Source organism: Lynx canadensis, chromosome E2, assembly GCF_007474595.2.
Source record: "Lynx canadensis isolate LIC74 chromosome E2, mLynCan4.pri.v2, whole genome shotgun sequence".
In the NCBI taxonomy this organism is placed as follows: Eukaryota; Metazoa; Chordata; class Mammalia; order Carnivora; family Felidae; genus Lynx; species Lynx canadensis.
Window position 1 is genome coordinate 57,929,892 of NC_044317.1, and position 20,754 is coordinate 57,950,645.

A 20,754-nucleotide genomic window follows, 5' to 3' on the forward strand; every position below is an offset into this window, starting at 1 on the left:
CTCTGAGTGGCGATGTCCACCTTCTCTGGGCTGCAGCCGCCCCCGCTCTAGGATTGTAGGCACACCTGGGGATATTGGAGAATTAATTCCAGACCACCAATAAGGGAATATGGCAATAAAGCAAATGGAATGAATTTTTTGGTTTTCTAGTGGGTATAAAAATCCTGTTTATACTATACTGTGGTCTATTACGTGGGCAATAGCATTATGTCTTTAAAAAAAAAAAAAAAGTACATACCTTAATTTTAAAATGCTGGGGCTCCTGGGTGGCTGAGGTCGATTGAGCATGCCACTCTTTCTGGGTCAGGTCCTGATCCCAGGATTGAGCCCCGCGTCAGACTCGCGCTGAGCACAGAGTCAGTCTCTGTCTCCTTCTCCTTCTCCCTTGCTCGCGCTCTCTTTCTAAAAATAAAATCTTAACGCAGGGTTGCCCAAACCTTCAGTGTGTAAAAACGCGCCATGAAGCGACATGTCATAAGATGAATCGTGCCTCTATCGCATGTAATTAAAACCTCTCCCAATTCTTTGGGACTCTGGGAATTAACGTAACACCTTAACTTATCCATATTTCTTTATTTTATTTTTAAATTTTATCTAAATGCAAGTTAGTTAACATATAGTGTAATAACAGTTTCAGGAGTAGAATTTAGTGATTCATCACTTGCATAGAACACCCAGTGCTCGTCATTTATCTTCATTTCTTACAATCTTAGTAGAGGAACATCACTGTATGATGCATCCAGTAAACATCCCCATGCAGATGGTGGTCATCTGCTTTCGCTGCCTCAGAGTTTGAAATAATGTGCCTGCGGCCAGCTCTCTGAAAGGAGAGGACCCCGCAGTTTGACCCTCTGCCTTTGTACTTGGTGCCCCTAACCTGCTCTCCCCATTCTCTGGGCCCCCAAAGTGGACGTCTGAAATGCAATTGATTTTTATTTTTATTTTTAAAAGGTTATTTATTTAGTGAGAGAGCAAGCATGAGTGGGGGAAAGGGCAGAGAGAGAGAGAGAGAGAGAGAATCCCAAGCAGGCCCTGCACCCTGATGTGGAGTTTGAACCCGCGAACCGTGAGATCATGACCTGAGCCGAAACTAAAGAGTCGGACGCTTAATCAACTGAGCCCCCCAGGGGCCCCCCAGAAATGCAGTTGATTTTTGGACATTGATGATATGTCCAGACACATTGCATAAATCCTTTTCAAATTAGAATCATGGATCTTTATATGATTTTGAATAGTCAATGCACACAATTTTGGGATCCATTAATAATCAATACAGCATTATTCTATCCATTTAGTGCTTATCACTTTTTTTTTTTTTGCTTTATTTAATTGGCTGGTTACTTATTGAATACAAGTGGCAGCACCGAACATGGTTGTCTGAGTCTCCTTCACAGCACAAAGGTTTCAAGCTTTTGCCTGTAAAAATTATCCCTATTATAAATTGGCGATCTGTTTTATCAAAAGCTTTGCATCTGTTGCTGTTGTCTTGCTTTACTATTTCTTATTTTGATGTTTGAAGTGTATTGATTTTGGATATGAAACTCACCAGGCATTCCTGAAAAAAAAAAGATACCTGCATTGTCATGACATGTTAACCTATTTTATAGATCGCTGAAACTTGTCTCTGGATATTTTGTTTAGGGACCTATACCTGAGTCCATGCGACGGAGCTCACCGTGATTTTCCCAGTTTGTAGTTTTCTTGCCAGGTTTTCGTGTTAATTTTTGTTTTTCTGGCCTGATAAAATGTGTCAGGGGAGCATTCCTTCTTTCTCTGTTCTCTGGGGAAGCCTGTGTAAGTTTGGTATGCGTATGTGTGCATGTGTGTCCACATGTGTGCTCACGTGTTTGTGGGTGTAGGTGTGTCCATATGCCCACGTGTGCATACGGGTGTTCACAGGTTCTTGTGTGTGTATGTGTGTGTTCATGTGTGTAGGTGTTTCTGTGTCTGTGTGTGCTCAAGTGTGTGTTCACATGTTCACATGTATGTAGGTCTGTCCATGTGTCTGCGTGTGCGTTCACATATTTGTGTGTGTTCATGTGTCCACATGTATGTAAGCCTGTCCATGTGTCTCTGCGTGCGTGTGTGTTACTGTGTTTGTGCGTATATGTGTCCATGTGTCTGCGTGTGCGTTCACATATTTGTGTGTGTTCACGTGTCCACATGTATGTAAGCCTGTCCGTGTGTCTCTGCGTGCGTGTGTGTTACTGTGTTTGTGCGTATATGTGTCCATGTGTCTGCGTGTGCGTTCACATATTTGTGTGTGTTCACGTGTTCACATGTATGTAGGCCTGTCCATGTGTCTGTGCATGCATGTGTGTTCACGTGTTTGTGTTTATATGTGTGTATTTGTGCCTGTGTGTCCACATGTGTGTTTGCATGTTCACATGTATGTAGGTGTGTCCATGCATGTGTGTGTGTATTTTTATGAGTACATCAATGTTTGGAGGCATTCATCAGTGAAACTCTCCAGACTCAGTTCACTTTGTGGAAAAAACTTTAATTGTGTATTCAACATATTTTATACATACGGCATTTAGAGTTTCTATTTATCCCTATTCCATCATTTTGCATTTTTGAGAATTGTCCATTTCCTCTACATTTTCTAATGTATTAGCACAAAATCATTAATAATATAATAATAAGTAATAAAAATAAACAATAATTCTGTTATGTATTTAAAGTCTATAGGATGTGATGCTGTGCTCATAATGTCCTCTTTCTCTGTCTGTCTGTCTGTCTCTCTCTCTCTCTCTCTGTCTTTCTTGGCATTGTGGCTAGGATTTATGAATATGTTTCATGTTTTCACGAATAAACATTTTGGGCTTTATTGATTATGCTCTATTTTTTGTTTGTCTTCATTAGTAGCTACTCTTATCGCTATAATTTTCTTCCTTCTACCTTCATTTGGAATAATTTGCTATTTTTTCTAAATTCTTGGTACAATAGTTTATGCCATTGACTTTTTAGGCTTTTTCTTTTCTAATACGTTCGTTCCTGGTTGCTGATTTTCCTGCGCCATAGGTCTGATGTGTAACATTTACATTATTCAGCGTAAGCATTCTCCCATTTCCATTTTGGTTTTCTTATTTCGCTCACGGATTATTGAGAAGTCTGTTGCTTTATTTCCAAAATGTAGGGGCTCTAGCTATCTTTGATGGCAGAATCCGGTCACTCCCAGAGGGTCCCAGGAGTTCTTACTGGTCTAGGTTAGGAGTCCAAGCTGGCTGGGGCCATTGGGCGGCCTCTGTGGGCAGCTCCTGCGCCTCCTGGGGTCCCCGCGGTCCCCTCCCTGGAGTGTGGGCTGTGGGGCCTTCCTGGGCTAGCGGATGGCCAGAGCAGCATACACGCTGGGCTCTGCTGGAGGCTCCCCGGCTTGGGAGGAATGGGGTGCACTCGTCTCCCGTCTGAGCGTCAAGCGGTTCAGCTGGGCGTAGGTCACATCTGGGGGGGCGTCAGATGCGGCAGCCTGCAGTGGGCGGAGGGAGAGGGGAGGTGTGTGGTTGGGGTGGGGCGAGCCTGGGAGCCTGGAGAAGAGAGGACCCACCTGACTGTCCATCTGCCTGTCTTCCTCTGCTTGTTTGTCTTCTGTGTCCGGCAATCCCCCCCACAGCGGGGAAGGAGAAGTGGCCGGTCCCCGACTGAGTCTTGATCTTGAGTGGCTCACCTGGGCATACGTCGTTCCTTGGGGGTCTCCATCCTCCGCGTCCTGCTGGGGACAGACAGTGAGGGGGAGATTCGTCTCCTTGATTCCACTCGACAGCCTCGGTGAGTTTTCCACACTGGTGCCAGAGTGATGCTTTCGAACTTTTAGGCAGCTTAGGTCAATCTCCTGGTGGACTCCTCAGGGACTTCCTGAGCCTTGGGGCATCTGGGTGCTTCCTACGGCTCTGAATCTGTTCCTGACACTGTTTCCTGCTCATTTGGCTCCAACCACATGGCCGTCACCCCCACCTTCCTGAAAACGCATGTTGCTGCCTAAGGACCTTTGCGCCTGCTACCCCCACCTCCTGCCTTATTTTCCCCAGCCACACTTTGCACTCCAGGACGCTGCCCACTTCCTCGCATACGGTCTGTCGCCCACGAGGTGAGCTCGCCGAGCGTGGGTCAGGTTTGCTCACTGTCGTGCCTGCAGCACTAGGTGGGGCCTGGTAAACGGTGGGCTCTCCGTGCACATTTGCCGGGCAAATGAACGAATGGGGCCTAGAGACCTGCGGGTGATTCCTTTCTTCACGCACCCTCTTGAGACCTGGGCGAGCACCCCAACAACCGGAAGTCCGACGGCGGGTGAGGACCAGTCAAGGGGGGCATGTGGGAGGTCCCGCGAGGTCCCGGCAAGAGGCCCCGGGGTGCCCAAGGAGGGAGAGGGCACCCGTGGGACACCGCCACGACCGGGTGGTGTGAGGACACGGGAGTGTCCGTTGGTTTACGTTTGGCACCAGGAGGGCCCTCGGGGTCTGCACGGGAGCAGGGGTCTCACCCGCTGGTCCAGCTCCACCCCCTCCTCGGGCTGTGCGTCTTGCACGGCGGCATCTGCTGGGGCAGAAAGGGGGGCGTAGCTCTTGGCAAGGTCCCCTGGGCTCACACCCCACCCCGCGGTCCAGGGGCTCCAGTGGCGGCTGAGGGGCCGAGGCCACACGTGCAGGAACGCCGTCCTCACTCCCAGCCACCAGCCCCTCCCAGCCCCCACCCCCCAGGGCGGCCCCACTCCTCTCACAGAGGGCCTCCTCCTGGGTGGCGGCAGCTGGCCCGGAGCTGGGGAGGAGATGGGGTGTTAGGGGGCATAGACGGGCAGGCGGGTGGGGGCCCGGGGGTCTGCGGGCACGAGTTACCTGTCCTGCAGGCCTCTGTCCTGGGGCTCTGGGTCTGCGGCCCCTGCAGGAAGTTGGGAATCAGCCTCCCCCTGGGCTGGGAGGTTACGACCCCCGCCACGTGATCCCAGAGGAAAGGAACCCTTCACACATATTGCCCGTGTTTCAACATCTCCCGAGACGGAAGAGAAGAAAACACCTTCAATTGGCACATGGGCGCCGACCTTAGGTGTTTTCTTTCTAGCCTCTCCGACGTGAGACTCTGCAGAAGTGTCTTTCCACGCTGGCCTTTCCCGCGTCTGGTTTCCCTCTGGCTGGCGCCCTGAGCCACTCTCCATCCACCCGCGGGAGAGCCACCACCCCCTGGGGCTGGTCACCCCCGTCCCTTCTCACCCGGCTTCCTGCCTTTGCCCTGACGCCGGCGACGGACGAGGACGACGACGAGGAGGCAGAGCAGCAGGACGAAGGCCCCCGCGGCCCCGATGAGGACGTACAGGTACCGGTTGGGACCTTGGGCAGAGCCACACCGTGAAGGAGCCAGTGATGCCATTTAACTGGGCGCCTGCTGTGTGCCAGGCACGTGCTGGGCTCTGGGCATTCACCTCTGACCCTGTCAAGGGTCACGCAGCAGGGGACTGCCGCCCCCCCCCCCCCCACTCCACAGACAGGAAAGTGAGGCACAGGGAGGCTGATCACGTGTCCCAGGTGGCCCAGCGTGGAGGTGGCAGGGCTGGGACTGGAACCCGGGCTGTGGGTTCCCTGCGCTCTCCGCATGCTGCCCCCCAAGGCCGACACCAACTTGGGGCTCTGGGCTCCTCATCTGCAGGCGGGTCTGTCCCAGGGTCTTCGTCTGGGGCCGAGGGTCCTTCCAGATTCCCCTCACTACCTGAAGGCCCCCAGCCATTGTCCTCCCGCCCCTCCCCCTCCAGGGTCATCCCACCGCTGCAGGGGGTCAGGTCCCCATAGAATCCCGACCCGGAGGGGCTTCCCCGTGAGCCCTCCTCTCCCCCCGGAGGGGGCCAGAGCCACGGCCAGAACTGAGGGGAAATCTAATCTGGGCCACGACTCTCTCCTTTACACCTGGGGAAACTGAGGCCCAGGCAGGGGAGGGGCGTGTCCAAGCCAGTGTCTCCAGAGGTGCCTGAACTGATGGTGTAACCAACCCCTGCTCCCATGGACCCACCCGCCTCCTCCTGACAGAGACCTTCACTTGCCCGCAGAGGCTCCTGGGGTCGGGGAGGGTGGGGGGTGGGCAGAGGGGGCTGCCTCTTCCCCAGCTGGGCCCCCACCCTCTCCCTCTGCCATGACCACCCCAGCCCTCCTCCCCCGGCCTCAGAGCCCCTGGAGCCTGGTGGCCGCCCTGGCATCTCTGAAACACGGGAAGGAAAGCCCTGGACAGAAGTCACCGTGACTCACCAGCTGTTGAGCTGGGATCTGTGGCTGGGGGGCCGGGCTCTCCAGAGGATCCTGGGGGGAAAGGCGGTAGTAGAGGAGGGGGCTGGAGTTTCCCTTCAAGACCCTGTCTCTGCTTACAGTCTTCTCCCTCATGTGCCCTGCGGCCCCCAGAGCCCTCCTCCTCCACTTGGAGCATTGTGGTGACGGAGACAAGGAAAGGGGCAGGGAGGGAGGGGCATGTTTCCCTCCTGTGCTCGGAGGGGCGGACCCCTCGGGTGACACTTCCCCTGAGCCCCTTCCATTATGTCTCAGCCCAGGGCTCTCTTGGGCACAGGGCCCTGAAGACAACATTGGGACACAGAGGGGACAGGGCTGGGGCCCCTCACCTGAGACCTGGAGCTCCAGGGGGTCACTGGGGTGTGACAACAGGTAGGGGAAGTTGCTGTATGAGCTGTAGCACCTGTAGGTCCCCCCCTGGGCTGAGGTCACAGGATTCATGGAGAATTTGGCCTGGTAATGACGATCTCGGTACTCTGATCTAAGACGCAGGGGAGGGTCGGCTGCCCCCTCCTTGGACAGAAGGAAAGTGTCCACAAAGCTCCAGGACTGACACAGCAGGGTCACATTCTCTCCTGAGGCCACCGTGGGTCCTGGCTGCACTGAGAGGGAGGGTGTGTAGGAGAGCTGTCCTGGAGAGAGGAAGGCAGGTGAGGGGATGTCCATCCTTGCTCTGAACTGAGTCTGTCTGTCTATCCTCTGAGTCTCTCCCCTTCCCCATCCCCTGTCTCTCTGTCTCTCTCCCTCCCTGGGGACCCCACACCCCTGACCCCAGCCACCAACACCTGGGACACCCCCAGCAGGGCCTGTGCAGAGTCGGGGGCCCTGACTGAACCCGTGTCCCCTCACCTGTGACCAGGATGTCCAGGGGGTCACTGGGGGCCGACCACTCGGAGGAGAGGTTGTGTCCACCATAGCACGTGTACCGGCCCCCGTGGGAGCCGCTCACTGGGCCCAGGGGGAAGTCGGCCCCCGAGAGCCCAGCCTGGGGCTGCAGACTAAGGTGCTGGGGAAGGTCACGTGCCGCCTCCTTGGACAGAGCGAATCTGTCATAGCCGACGTCAGAGCGACACTGGAGGGTCAGCCTCTGTCCAGGGGTCACGACGGGGCTCTGCTGGGTCAGGAGGGAGGGCTTCCTGGACACACCTGGGAGACAACCAGTCGTGGATTGAGGAGCAGATTCTCCCCAAACCTCTCTTCTCCTGTCCTGACCCCCAGGTCTCAGTGTCTCTCACATTCTGTGTCTCTGACCTGTGAGATCCCGTGTCTCCCTCACCCCACCCTGTGATGGGGCTCCCCTGGGAGCAGAGCCTCCATAACTTGTCTGGTGGTCAAAACACGGATGCAACAAAAATCAGCTTCCCTCACCTGAGACCAGGAGCTCCAGGGGGTCACTGGAGAGTGACCACATGTGGGGGATGTTGCTGTAATAGCCATAGCATCTGAAGGTCCACCTGGTGCTGGGGGTCACAGGGCCCACAGGAAACAGGGCCTGGAACTGCCCACTGGTGTGTCGCTGGGAGTCGAGGGTCCAGGCGGGTCTGGGTTCTCCTTCCCTCATCAGGACGAACCTATGGAATGCCGTCCATGAGGTGCACTGGAGGGTCACCTTCCCTCCTGAGGTCACGACGGGTCTGGGCAGGGCTGAGAGATGGGGTTTGATTTGGAATCCTAGGAGAGGAGGAGGGGGCGTGTTAAATGGGGCTTAGATTCCACCCCCCACAACACCCCCAGGGCTGGACTGTGAGGGGAGACACGCTGGGAGGAGACCCCCTCCCTGAGGGCAGAGCCTGGGGCGGGGACCCTGAGGGGGCTCGCACCTGTCACCACCAGCTCCAGGGGGTCACTGCGCTCTGACAAGCCAGCGGGGCTTCGATAGGAACAGTGATACCGTCCTGCATGTCTATCTGTCATGTGTGTGATGGAGAACTTGGCCTTGTTCCCAGGCTCTAGTGTGGGCTGTCTGTCCAGGTACACTGAGCCTTCCTCTTTATACACATGGAGCTTCAGGGCCTCCAGGGTCCCCTGACACCAGATGTTCACAGCGCTACCCCAGGGGACCACAGAGCCTGGCTCAGCCCAGATGGAGGGTGTGGGGAGGGTCCCTGGAAGGAAACAGAGGCTGTATCACAAGACCTTCCCCACCCTCAGTTCTTAGCTCAGCCCCAAACCCCCAGACGTCCCCTCCCCATCTGCCCAGAACTGCTGTCCTCCATTACCAGCTGCCTGGTGGGTGACCCCCGTCCCCAGTGAGGAAGTGGGATGGGACACCTGGGGACACACTCACCTGCCTGCACTTGGGTCCTGGGTTCCACACTCAGACCTGGAAGAGAGAGTCCCTGTGAGAGGATGGCCCCGAGTCCTGAGCAATACCCCTCCTCCCGATGACCCTCCTGTGCCTGAGGTCTTTGACTGCCCAGGGCCTGGTTGTGGGGTGGGTCCCTCCCAGACTAGGGCATCCCCTACCCTCCTGAGATCTCACCGAGGAGGAGCAGGGCCGTGAGGGTGGGGGTCATGGCGTCTCTGCCTCTGGCTCCGGCTGTGCAGAGGGAGGGACCTTGGTGCTTCGAGGACAGACAGAAGCACAGGGTGTGGCCACTTGGGGGCTGGCCTGCCTGGTCATGGGGTTGTCACGTCAGCAGCCCCACAGGAAGGGGAACAGCCTGTTTCCAGGGGCCCAACTCTGGTGTCCATGATGGTGCAGCAAGTGGACCCAAGGCTTCCTGAGATGTCCCATCCAGGTGAGGAGACCAGGGCACGTGCTTCCCTCCCAGAGCCTCCCCTACGAGTTCTCCTTCATTCTCAGCACATCCCCGGGGGTCCTCACCTCCCACGGGGTCCCCAGGCCCCGGAGATGCTGCAGGGGGTGTGGGTTCCGGCTCCTCTGCGGCCTCATGTCAGTGCAGACACAGCTGTGACATTTGTGCATGGCTCAGGTCAAGGTCACCAGGGTCATGCACACAGAGGAGAAATACAGGGAAACAGGGAAGGAAACAAAAACCCTCTCTTCACCTGGGGCCGGGGGCTTTCTTTCTGTCTCAGCCTTCAGGGTCTTCTCTATCTTCCTGTGTCATCGTCCACCCCCCATCCTGGGAACACAGCTGTGAGTCCCTCCTGCCTCCCAGTGCCCCTCATTCCTGGGGCAAAGCTGTCTTAGCCATTCTGGGGTCCTGCCTGTAAACTTTAGGGGACATTTATTTGGGGTAGAGGTTACATTTTGAAGGAAAACCTCTTCAGCAAAATATTCCCGGAGCATCCACTGTCAACATGGCCTTGGGTGGTAATGTTCTCTCTCTGAGCCTCAGTTTCCTCATCTGATGCATTTTGTCCTGAACTGCAAACCCCGGGGTGGTTGTGGGGATTTGGTGCCAGGGGCACAGGAGTGAAGAGTCACTGTGAGTTTCCAGACCAGGCAAGATGAGCCTGGGCTGGGTCCTGATGATGTGATGGGATCCGGGGGTCTGACGCTGCAGTCAGCTGTTTGGTTGATGCACCCACTGGAGACCTGGTCTGTTCTGAAACCCAATATTGCCACTCACAGTAATTCTGAAATACGCAGCCATGGACAAATGCAGAGAAACGGGAAATGAAATTTCCAAAAATGGAGTTGGAACCGCAGCAGGGAAGAGAGAACAAAGTTGAGTTCCCACTGGTGCCTGGGACCATGGAGGGATCATAGAGAGGGATTTTCCATCCTTGTGGACCCTAGAGGGACCCCAGTGTCTTTTCACAGGGGAAATATCCGGGCTCCAGGCAAAGGTTCGAAGCTGAGGCTCCCCTCCCCCATGTTTTTGGATGGAAGTCTGTAATACGTGCCCCTGGTCCAGATTGAGTAACCCTGCCCTGTGTGGGCTCAAACAGCCAAAATCTCGTGCTGTTAGCTATGGGCATCTCTCCCATGTGCGTATGCATGTGTCTGAAACTGACTGTCATGTTTGGATCAGACAGTCTCAAGGTACTCTCAAGTTGGGAGAAGTGTGAAGGTTAATACAGGGAAACCCCACAAAAAAAGGATCGTGAAGCCAGAAGGGGGATCTTGCTCGCTACACCTCTTGGTCAAGAATCACCAATCGCTCACCCCACAGAGGAATCATCAACAGTACAGGATCCTCAAATACAGGCCCCAACAGAGAATGCTGGGAGGAGGCAAGAGCAGGTGGAAGAAGCCTTCGCTCACACTGGAGAATTCCTTTCAACATTCCCGTCCTGAAATGAGTCTGCTTTTTGGAGTCCTGTGTAAACAGTGGTGGCATCATCCTACTTCCCTCATTCACAATGAGGTAAATACAAATGTTGATTTGTGTTTATTTTTTATCTGTATGGAATCATACTTTTACGTTGTAAAAGTTGTCCTTTATCAAAACATATTTCAGGAAAGGAGTGTAGGTTGGAAGTTGTGCAGACTGTGTCTCAGCTGACTCCCCCCACCAGCAGGAAATCCCAAGCCGCATGCGAAGCCTGTGACTTCACTTGCTCCCCCCACCAGCAGGAAATCCCAAGGACGCATGCGCAGCCTGTGACGTCGCTTGCTCCCCCCACCAGCAGGAAATCCCAAGGACGCATGTGCAGCCTGTGACTTCGCTTGCTCCCCCCACCAGCAGGAAATCACAAAGACGCATGTGCAGTGTGTTGCATCCCGGCCAGCCAGCTTTGCAGGCCTCACGGCAGTGCATGCATTCAACAGCTGACTGTGCCGGCCGAGTTCAGCTTCACTGTGACGATGAGCTCAAGGAGGAAAACGGGGGAATATGGTGAGAAAACATGACTCTTCTCCTGGTCCCTGATTGTGGGTTTTCTCCCTGCCAAGAGCCCTCATCATGGATTTCCCTTTTCTTGCAACAGCGCCCACACATCTTGCTAGAAACGTAGCCCCCTGGTGCCCCTTGTTTCTGTTCGCAGGTATCCCCGCATTGCTCTGGTCCTGCCTTCAGCTTCGGGCTCAGTCGGTTGGGTTTGTGCTCTGAATATGAAGGGAAAACTGACCTTTGTGTAAAGATTCAACTATCAAAAAAAAAAAAAAAAAGATTCAACTATCATCTAGTGACTGTGTGACTTTGAGAAATATCATCCAGTCTCTGAGCCTGAGTTTCCTCCTTGGGAGAGGTTTGTCATGAACCCTAGTGCTCAGAGCAGGTGTGGGGCCCGTGCTGTCATGTTGATGGGGTGGCTCAGTCATCACTAATTTCAGGCCAGATGAAGAGTCTTGGAAGAGGTGCATGAGAGGATGCGTTGTCTGACTCCACTGTCTAGGTAGACAATGGATGGGCTCACTCAAGAGCCCTGGTTCGTTCCTAACACCGAGAGATGCTGTTTATCATATTTCTGAAAAATGTAGCCACAGCCAAGTGCAGAAGAGGAGAAAAGAAAGTTCCCAAATTGAGGAACCTCAACAGATACAAGAGGTCAAAGCTGAGTGGCCACCGGTGTCTGGGACCAACAAGGGGTCATCAGTGTGGATGTTTCCCCTCTGTGTGGACATGAGAGGAACCCCAGGTCTTCACAGGCAAGGATGGGATCAGATCTCTGGTGAGTTTGGAGGCTGTGTTGCTCCCTTCTCCATTTTTGTGGTTGGGCACTGGGATATTTTTGCCAACAGAACCAGCCGTGGTCAGCACTGAGCCATGGCCCCATGTATGCAGAAGAGAATTCACTGTAGTGCAGGAAGACATGGACCTCTGTGAGTGTGAGCCCTACATTGGACCCAACTATATGTGCAAGACACAACTATGCGTGGACACTAAGTTTGTGGGAGTGGATGTCACAGGGCAAAACAACTGCAGGCGTGCCTGCCTAATCGTGAATGACTCCCAGTGCAGCTGTAGGAGGAAACCTTTGTGGAAAATAAGGTGTGTGGAAATTCAGCCCTCCCAACAGGACTATACTGCAAAGAGGAGTCCTGATAAGAAGAAACAGTGCTACAAAGTCAATCTTAATGCTCATTGAGAATTCTGCTAATATATCCATGGACATACAGTGCCAGGAATATGTAGACTTATGTTAAATTAGGTATGTGTTTCATATCAGAAAGATGATGGAGGAACTTGAATTTTAAAGAAAAGTCTTTATTTTTGAGAGAGAGAGAACAGGAAAGAGTGGGGGATGGGCAGAGAGAGGGGGACAGAGAATCGGAAGTGGGCTGTGGGCTGACAGCAGTGAACCAAGTGCGGGGCTCAGATTCACAAACCACGAGCTCATGACCAGAGCCGAAGTGGAACGCTCAACCTATTGTGCCACCCAGGTGCCCCCGGAACTTGCATTTTTGAGGAAAGAATATGATTGATGCTTGAAGAGGCAATGATAGAAATGAGTTAGAAATTTAAAAAAAAAATTTTTTTTTTCAACGTTTATTTATTTTTGGGACAGAGAGAGACAGAGCATGAACGGGGGAGGGGCAGAGAGAGAGAGAGGGAGACACAGAATCGGAAACAGGCTCCAGGCTCTGAGCCATCAGCCCAGAGCCTGACGCGGGGCTCGAACTCCCGGACCGCGAGATCGTGACCTGGCTGAAGTCGGACGCTCAACCGACTGCGCCACCCAGGCGCCCAGAAATTTTAATGGTGAAGAGTCCAGTTGAATGAATACGTTCTAAGCTTTCATTCTGTCAAGGGGAAGACCTGCCTGAAGAGTTTGTCAGGAAGCTGGAACGCAATATTGAGGAAACTTTCCAGACTGCGGAATAGGCCAGAAATGGAGATTTCAGGTACTTGGGAGTAGAATGAGGAGGGCCAAGGTCACATCTACTGTGTCAGGAAGAAAGGACGGAGAATGCTGTCTCCCAACTGCCCAAGAGGCAAGTAATTTGAGTATTTTCCAAAGATGAGGAAAGACCATTTAAATGGTAGTGGATGCACATTTAAAAATAAAACCCGTATGTTGACATTTCATGGTAAAATGAAGAAATCCAGAGTAAATTAGATTTTAAAAATCGTACATTGAATTGTACCTGTAAAAATGGTTAATGTTATTCTTTGTGAATTTCACCTCAATTGAAAAATATGCAACAGAGGCTTGTTGGGTCTGCAGAAACGTCCTAAAATTACTTCCTGGGGAAAGTGCAAAGGCCACCTCCAGGCCACATTTCCCAAAGGTAAAAATGGGTGCCAGAAGCTACTGACAAATATCCCCAAGGAATGAAGTGTTGGTAGGGAATTGTATACTGAGCCAAATTACTACTGAGGCCAATAGTGAAAGCATCTGCAGAGACAAATTCGTAAATTCTGTGGAATCATGTCACCCCATCTGCCCTGTTAGGACTCATGTCCCACATGTTAAAGTCACCAGGTCAGGGTGTGCCTTCAAGAGAGATGAGGAGGGGTTGTGGGTTCTTTCCTCAACCACCAGATTGATTTCCCCTCCAAGCATGTGCATTTTGTCCTCTCCTTGAAAAGAAAAAGAACTATGAAGTATCTGGATAAAGAGAGAGAACACTATCTGCCAAAGGAAATCTTTGTGGTGGCTTCCAAAGTCTCCCATACTATCCAATCTTTCCCCAACCTCATATAATTAAAATGTTTATAAGTGTAATGCCTATTTTGAAAGCTTGTTTGTACTAATAGAAAGTCATTTCTTTAAAATCTTGTTGGCCATTTTGTTCTGGTATTTAGATAGAATTTAAGGTACTACTGAAATATGGTTATAAAAAATAAAATAAGGCATTTCAGAGCTGCAAAGTCTCATCTGTTTTACTGATTTCACACTCAGTGAAAGCAACACTACATGGTGTAATTCAGTTAGTAGAACAAAAAATCTGAAATGAAGGAAATAATATGAGATAGTGAGGGGGAAAATGGCAAAGATATAAACATTGGAAAATTACATGTATATATCCTTACACATACACATTTGTACTTAAGGAAGCTGAATCAAAATATTAGCTGAATCCAAATACCGAAATGTGTAGGTGAGAGAGAGACAGACAGAATGACAGAGCTTTTGAGAAATGTAAGTACTAAGACTTGAGCCAAAGTTTGGGTCCTTTTACTAAAAGAGAGGAGGAATTAAAAAATTGTTCAAAATTATAAATGAGATTCCTGTAATAACATGTAACTACCTAAAATTAGAAGTACAATGTATATGGTACAAAAAACAGACACATAGACCAATGGAATAGAATAGAAACCCCAGAACTAGACCCACAAACGTATGGCCAACTAATCTTTGACAAAGCAGGAAAGAACATCCAATGGAAAAAAGACAGCCTCTTTAACAAATGGTGCTGGGAGAACTGGACAGCAACATGCAGAAGGTTGAAACTAGACCACTTTCTCACACCATTCACAAAAGTAAACTCAAAATGGATAAAGGACCTGAATGTGAGACAGGAAACCATCAAAACCCTAGAGGAGAAAGCAGGAAAAGACCTCTCTGACCTCAGCCGCGGCAATTTCTTACTTGACACATCCCCAAAGGCAAGGGAATTAAAAGCAAAAATGAATTACTGGGACCTTATGAAGATAAAAAGCTTCTGCACAGCAAAGGAAACAACCAACAAAACTAAAAGGCATCAGCGGAATGGGAAAAGATATTTGCAAATGACATATTGGACAAAGGGCTAGTATCCAAAATCTATAAAGAGCTCACCAAACTCCACACCCGAAAAACAAATAACCCAGTGAAGAAATGGGCAGAAAACATGAATAGACACTTCTCTAAAGAAGACATCCGGATGGCCAACAGGCACATGAAAAGATGCTCAACGTCGCTCCTCATCAGGGAAATACAAATCAAAACCACACTCAGATATCACCTCACGCCAGTCAGAGTGGCCAAAATGAACAAATCAGGAGACTATAGATGCTGGAGAGGATGTGGAGAAATGGGAACCCTCTTGCCCTGTTGGTGGGAATGCAAATTGGTGCAGCCACTCTGGAAAACAGTGTGGAGGTTCCTCAGAAAATTAAAAATAGACCTACCCTATGACCCAGCAATAGCACTGCTAGGAATTTACCCAAGGGATACAGGAGTACTGATGCATAGGGGCACTTGTACCCCAATGTTTATAGCAGCACTCTCAACAATAGCCAAATTATGGAAAGAGCCTAAATGTCCATCAACTGATGAATGGATAAAGAAATTGTGGTTTATATACACAATGGAGTACTACAGGGCAATGAGAAAGAACGAAATATGGCCCTTTGTAGCAACGTGGATGGAACTGGAGAGTGTGATGCTAAGTGAAATAAGCCATACAGAGAAAGACAGATACCATATGTTTTCACTCTTATGTGGATCCTGAGAAACTTAACAGAAACCCATGGGGGAGGGGAAGGAAAAAAAAAAGAGGTTAGAGTGGGAGAGAGCCAAAGCATAAGAGACTCTTAAAACCTGAGAACAAACTGAGGGTTGATGGGGGGTGGGAGGGAGGGGAGGGTGGGGGATGCGTATTGAGGAGGGCACCTTTTGGGATGATCACTGGGTGTTGTATGGAAACCAATTTGACAATAAATTTCATATATTGAAAAAGAAGTACAATGTATAGCTTTCAAACTGTAATTGTAGAAAACAAAACAAAAAAATCTTCTTTTCAGCTAATTGTTTATTTTTTAATTTAAATTTGTATTTTTAAATTCAGGTAGAATTAACATACGGAGTTACTTTAGTGTCAAGTGTCCGGTATAATGATTCAACAATTCTGTCCATTACTCAGTGTTCATCAGGGTGTGTTCTTAATCCCTTCACCACCTCCCTTTCAGCAACCACCAGTTTGTCTCTGTATTTAGGAGTCTGGGGTTTTCTTGTTTCTCTCCTTTTTATCTTTGCTTGTTTGGAAAACATGTAAATCTTCATCTAACAAAAAGAAGGCTGGACAGTCAAAAGTAAGCTATGAGAGGCAGGGTATCTTAATACATAATAAACCAGTCCTTCAGTAAAGTGGCAGTGATAATTCAAAAGTGTTAACATATTACCACACATCCACAGATTAACTCATCTCCTCAAGGATTAGATCAAATCACCATCTCCATAAGAAGACTCAAATGTACTCACAATAAATCTCATCTAAAACAAAATCATTAAACATGTTCTAAATCAATAAAGTGTGTCGGTCTGTGGTGTTATTATTATTATTTAGTAAAATTAGCTGCTAGCTATAACCAAAATTGAATATAAAACAAAAATGCTTTTATAAAGAAGTTATTTTTTTCTGTTTAAATAATTCGTTCACATATAAGATGCAGCACTTATGAACTACAATTGATCTAATCACATCTCCTTGAACTATGTAAGGCATAAGTCAATACATAATTGGAAACTTAATGCAACATTTGTAAGATCGAATCTGTGGATGCAAAGGAAATTTATTTATGAATAGACAGTACATGGGTGCCTGGGTGGCTCAGTGGTTTAAGCATCTAACTGTTGATTTTGGTTCAGGTCATGATCTCATGTGTTTGAGGCCCACATGGGGCTCTGTGCTGACAGTGTGGGGTCTCCTTGGGATTCTCTCTCTCTTCTCTCTCTCTGCTCCTTCCATGTTCAGGCTTTCTGTCTCTCTCAAAGTAAATAAATAAACATTTTTTTTGACGTTTATTTATTTTTGAGAGACAGAGAGAGAAAGAGCATGAGCAGGGGAGGGGCAGCGAGGGAGACACAGAATCTGAAGCAGGTTCCAGGCTCTGAGTTGTCAGCACAGCTCAAACCTGTCAGCTCAAACCCAAGAACTGTGAGATCATGACCCGAGCTGAAGTTGAAGGCTTAACTGACTGAGCCACCCAGGCACCCCAATAAATAAACATTTTTTAAAAAAAGGAGAAATGAAACATGCTCAGAGTGATGTCACAGAAATGGTGACGTGGAGACCACAGACTCTGTCCCCCTGCAAAGATCAACAACTGGACAGCTACCCATGAACATAAACAGCGCTGGGAGAGTTCTGGAGTCTACTTGAGAAACGTCAGTCAGTAACACATTGGGTGTTGCTAATCACCAAAGAAATGCAAATCAAACCTGCCATGAGATATCACGTCACACCAGTATGGCCATTATCAAAGAGAGAAGAGACAACAATGCTGGTGAAGATGTAGAGAAAAGAAGATCCCGTACACTGTTGGTGAGACTATACCTTGGTGGAGCCAAGTATGGAAAGCAATAGGGAGTTTTCCAAAAAAATTAAAAATGGAACTTCTAGATGTTCTGTTAATCTCACTTTTGGGTATGTATCCAAAGGAAATGAAAACAGGATCTTGAAGAGGTGTCTACACTCCCATGAACATATAGCCGAGACCTGGAAACACCCATATCCATTAATGCCCATCAATGGATGAATGGATAAAAATATGTGGTACATTATCTATTTATCTATCTACCTATCTTATTCAGTCATGAGAAAGAAAGAATTCCTGCCATGTGCAGGAACAAGGGTGGACCTTGAGGGCATTATACTAAGTGAAACAGATCAGACAGAGAAAGACAAATAAATAATGTATGATTTCACTTAGGTGTGGAATTTTAAAAAGTTAAGCTCCTAGAAGCAGAAACAAAGAAGAGTAAAGTGGTGTTTAGCAGGGGCAGTGTGGCTGGGGGAAATGGGGAGATGATGGTCAAAGGGTACAAGGCTCCGGTTATAAGATGAATGAATTCTGGAGATGCAATGCAGAGCATAGTGATTATAGGGAATAATACTGTATTAAATCCTTGTAAGCTGCTTAGAGAATAGATCTTCAATATTCTCACCACAAATAAAGAGATGGTAATTATGTGATGTTAGGGAGGAGTTTGCTAAAGCCATGGTGGAGTCAATCAACACTTGTACACCTTACATTCTCACAACGTTTATTATCTGTGCTTTCACTCCACTGCACCTCCTTTCCCTTTCAGTCATCCTGTGACTTGAAGCTGAAGTGAGTCTTCCTTAGGCAGCCTATAGTTGGATGTTATTTCTTTCTATCCCTCAGTCATGCTGTCTTTTGATAATCCATTTACGTTGGAAGTGGTTGCTGATATGTGAAGACTTACTACTGCCATTTAATTAGTTCTGGTTGTTTTGTAGCTTCTTTCATCCTTTCTTACTCACATGAGGGGATAACAGGATCAGAAAGAACAGATTCACAGAATGTCATATATGAGGAATTTTGATGTAGAAATTCCACAGGAAAGGGGAGCTACTTTTTCATCATGAACTTTCTCAAAATCCCCTCACTGGGGGCCAAGAGGAGGCCAGGCATGCTAGTTACAGTTCAATCTTGGACCAAGACCCATAGGATGCCCACATTACCATCGAATGGGAAGTGGTTGGATCCTATCTCTGAAGTAACCCTCGTGTCCGTATTGATGACCTCCATCTCAGTTAAAAATTGTAGGGCAGAGGCCCTGTGACCTTTCAAACCATATGTGAGTCTCACAAGACCCCAATTCTGCCTGCTCCCCACGAAGCCCAAGTCCAGACAGTGAATTTGGTACTGGAGCACGACGTGGGGGAGGGAGAACCGGGCCTGGGAGTCGGTCCAATTTCAGTTCTAGTTCTGCCTGTGCCTCTTGTAGAGGCTGTGTGATCTGGGTGAGACACTTTCCTTTCCTGAGTTCTGTAAATGGAAAGTTTCTTCCTTCTTTCCACCACCCTGGGAAACAATCAACGTTTAGTGAGTAGTTACCACATCTGGTCATGTCACCAAGCACTGGAGATTCATGTTCTATAGGAGGATGGTGTTGATAGCCAGCAGTGTTAACCCTCTGACCTTAATCTAACCACTGCGTGATGAGCCAATCTGCATTCCACGTGGTGTTGTGGGTTCTTGGGATCCACTCACACACTCCCTGTAACAAATACATTCATAGCTGAGTGGGAAGAGGCAGCGAGAGTTCTTTGTTGTTTTCAGGGCCTCAGAGGTTGGGAAGTAGTCTGCTGTGTTCAGATGGGCTCAGTGAGTACATCCCAGGAGGACACATGTGTAATTATAACCTAGTGTGTGTGGTGTCTGGGGAAGGAGGAGGTGAACTGGGGTGAGTTTGCCTGTGGGGAGAAGCAGGCCCTGCCTGGTCATCAGCACGTGGAGTATCAGGTATAGACACGTGGGTCTTATGGGAGGAAGGTGGAGACAAGTGGGTGGGTTTTGTGCAGAGGAGGGTCGAGACAGGCATGTTTGGGATCATGAGAATAAAACAGGTCATCAAGGGGTGAGGTCTGGAGTGGGGACCAGAAGGAAGCTGATATGGTAACTCCAACATGATGTCTTGAGTCTTTGTGCTTTACTGTGGTGCTGGACAGGGTCACGGAAAGAGGGTTCCAGGGCAGAGCTGTCTGGACTGTCATCATGTGAGATGTGGGAGTGAGGAATTGAGAGGTGTCCCACACCTGCCTCGGTTGACAGGAGGACCCAATGGGGCTGTCACAGGCTGGGTGACCCCAAGAGAAGAAGGATAGGGAACACTTTTGTAATACTGTTCACTGACTTGCAGAGGGAACCACCCCTGGATCTGAGCTTGGGTTTGAGGTTTGTTTCTCTTTCACACTTTCTCTCTCTGACCTTGTCTTCCTGTAACAGCAGCACCTTCTCTCCATCAAAACCTGAGTCATTCCTGCCTCCTCACTGCCTCTTGTCCCCCAGACAATTAGCTCTTTGTCCAGACTGTGAATCCTGTCTTTCACTTGGTGCAAAGCACAAACTGGAGGCAATTAATGCATATTTTCGTTTTGTTGTTGTTCATCATATATCTGTTGGTGGACATTTGGATTATTGACACTTTTTGTCTCTTGTGAGTCGTTTGTGAGCATACATGCATAACTGTGTGCTTGATGACTTGTATGCAATTCTTTTTTATTTCTGTTTTTCATTGTGGTAAGAGCACTTATCATGAGATCTACTCTTTTTGCAGGTTTCTGTTCCACTAACATATTGTTCGCTACCGGCATGTGGTTACACAGGGATTTCTAGAATTATCTATGTTGCAGAACTAAAACTTATGCCTAGAAGTGAAATTTCCTGGTTATATGGTAATTCTGGGTTTAACTTTTTAATGACCTGCCAAAGGGTTTTCCACAGTGGCCGATCCATTTCACATTTCCAAAAGCAAAATGTGAGGGTTCAGATTCCTCCACATCCTCAATGACACTTGTATTTTTTTCCAAATTATAGCCAATATAGTGGGAGCAAAGTCGTATCTCATTGTGCTTTTATTTGAATTTCCTAATGATGAATCAGCTGAGACTCTTTTCATATGCTTGCTGCCCATTTGTGTATCCTGTTTGTGAAAATGTCTGTTCAAGCCACTTGACTAATTTTTTAAGTTGATTTTTTGTTTGTTTTTGCTGTTGAGTAAAGGTGTTCTTTATATATTGTGAATACTACTCTCTGGTTAGATATTTGGTTTGTAAATATTTCTTACTATTTTATAGGCTGTCTTTTCCACTTTCTTTAATTTTTTTAGTGTTTATTCATTTTTGAGAGAAAGACAGAATGTGAGTGGGGGAGGGGCAGAGAGAGAGGGAGACACAGAACTCAAAGCCGACTTCAGGCTCCTAGCTGTCTGCACAGAGCCAGATGCGGGGCTCGAACTC

At 48.9% G+C, this 20,754-nt stretch overlaps 1 protein-coding gene and 1 long non-coding RNA gene across 14 annotated transcripts; one reads left to right on the forward strand and one right to left on the reverse strand.

Annotated features, from left to right (window-relative positions):
* Positions 1–3,394: 3,394 nt before the first annotated feature.
* Positions 3,395–9,264, reverse strand: LOC115502657 (leukocyte immunoglobulin-like receptor subfamily A member 6). Of its 10 annotated transcripts, none has more exons than XM_030298255.1 (13): positions 9,091–9,264; positions 8,746–8,878; positions 8,551–8,586; positions 8,084–8,368; positions 7,632–7,934; positions 7,113–7,409; positions 6,593–6,895; positions 6,228–6,278; positions 5,205–5,321; positions 4,833–4,875; positions 4,481–4,755; positions 3,668–3,709; positions 3,395–3,469 (listed from the first exon to the last, which is right to left on the reverse strand). In XM_030298255.1, the coding sequence occupies exons 1-13, from the start codon at positions 9,190–9,192 to the stop codon at positions 3,456–3,458; spliced, it is 2,001 nt and encodes a 666-aa protein (XP_030154115.1). In that variant the 5' UTR covers positions 9,193–9,264; the 3' UTR covers positions 3,395–3,455. The 10 variants fall into 10 exon arrangements, 8 of the variants coding, with proteins under 8 accessions (XP_030154115.1, XP_030154114.1, XP_030154113.1 ...); XM_030298254.1 differs by having other exon boundaries at positions 3,668–3,712; XM_030298253.1 differs by having other exon boundaries at positions 3,548–3,712.
* Positions 8,825–11,828, forward strand: LOC115502734. 4 transcript variants are annotated; one of them, XR_003965174.1, is made up of 3 exons: positions 8,825–9,004; positions 9,805–10,543; positions 10,637–11,828. It is a non-coding gene; the product is annotated as an uncharacterized LOC115502734 (long non-coding RNA). The 4 variants fall into 4 exon arrangements; XR_003965175.1 differs by having other exon boundaries at positions 10,208–10,543; XR_003965176.1 differs by lacking the exon at positions 8,825–9,004 and having other exon boundaries at positions 9,344–10,543; positions 10,637–11,014; positions 11,163–11,828.
* Positions 11,829–20,754: the final 8,926 nt, after the last annotated feature.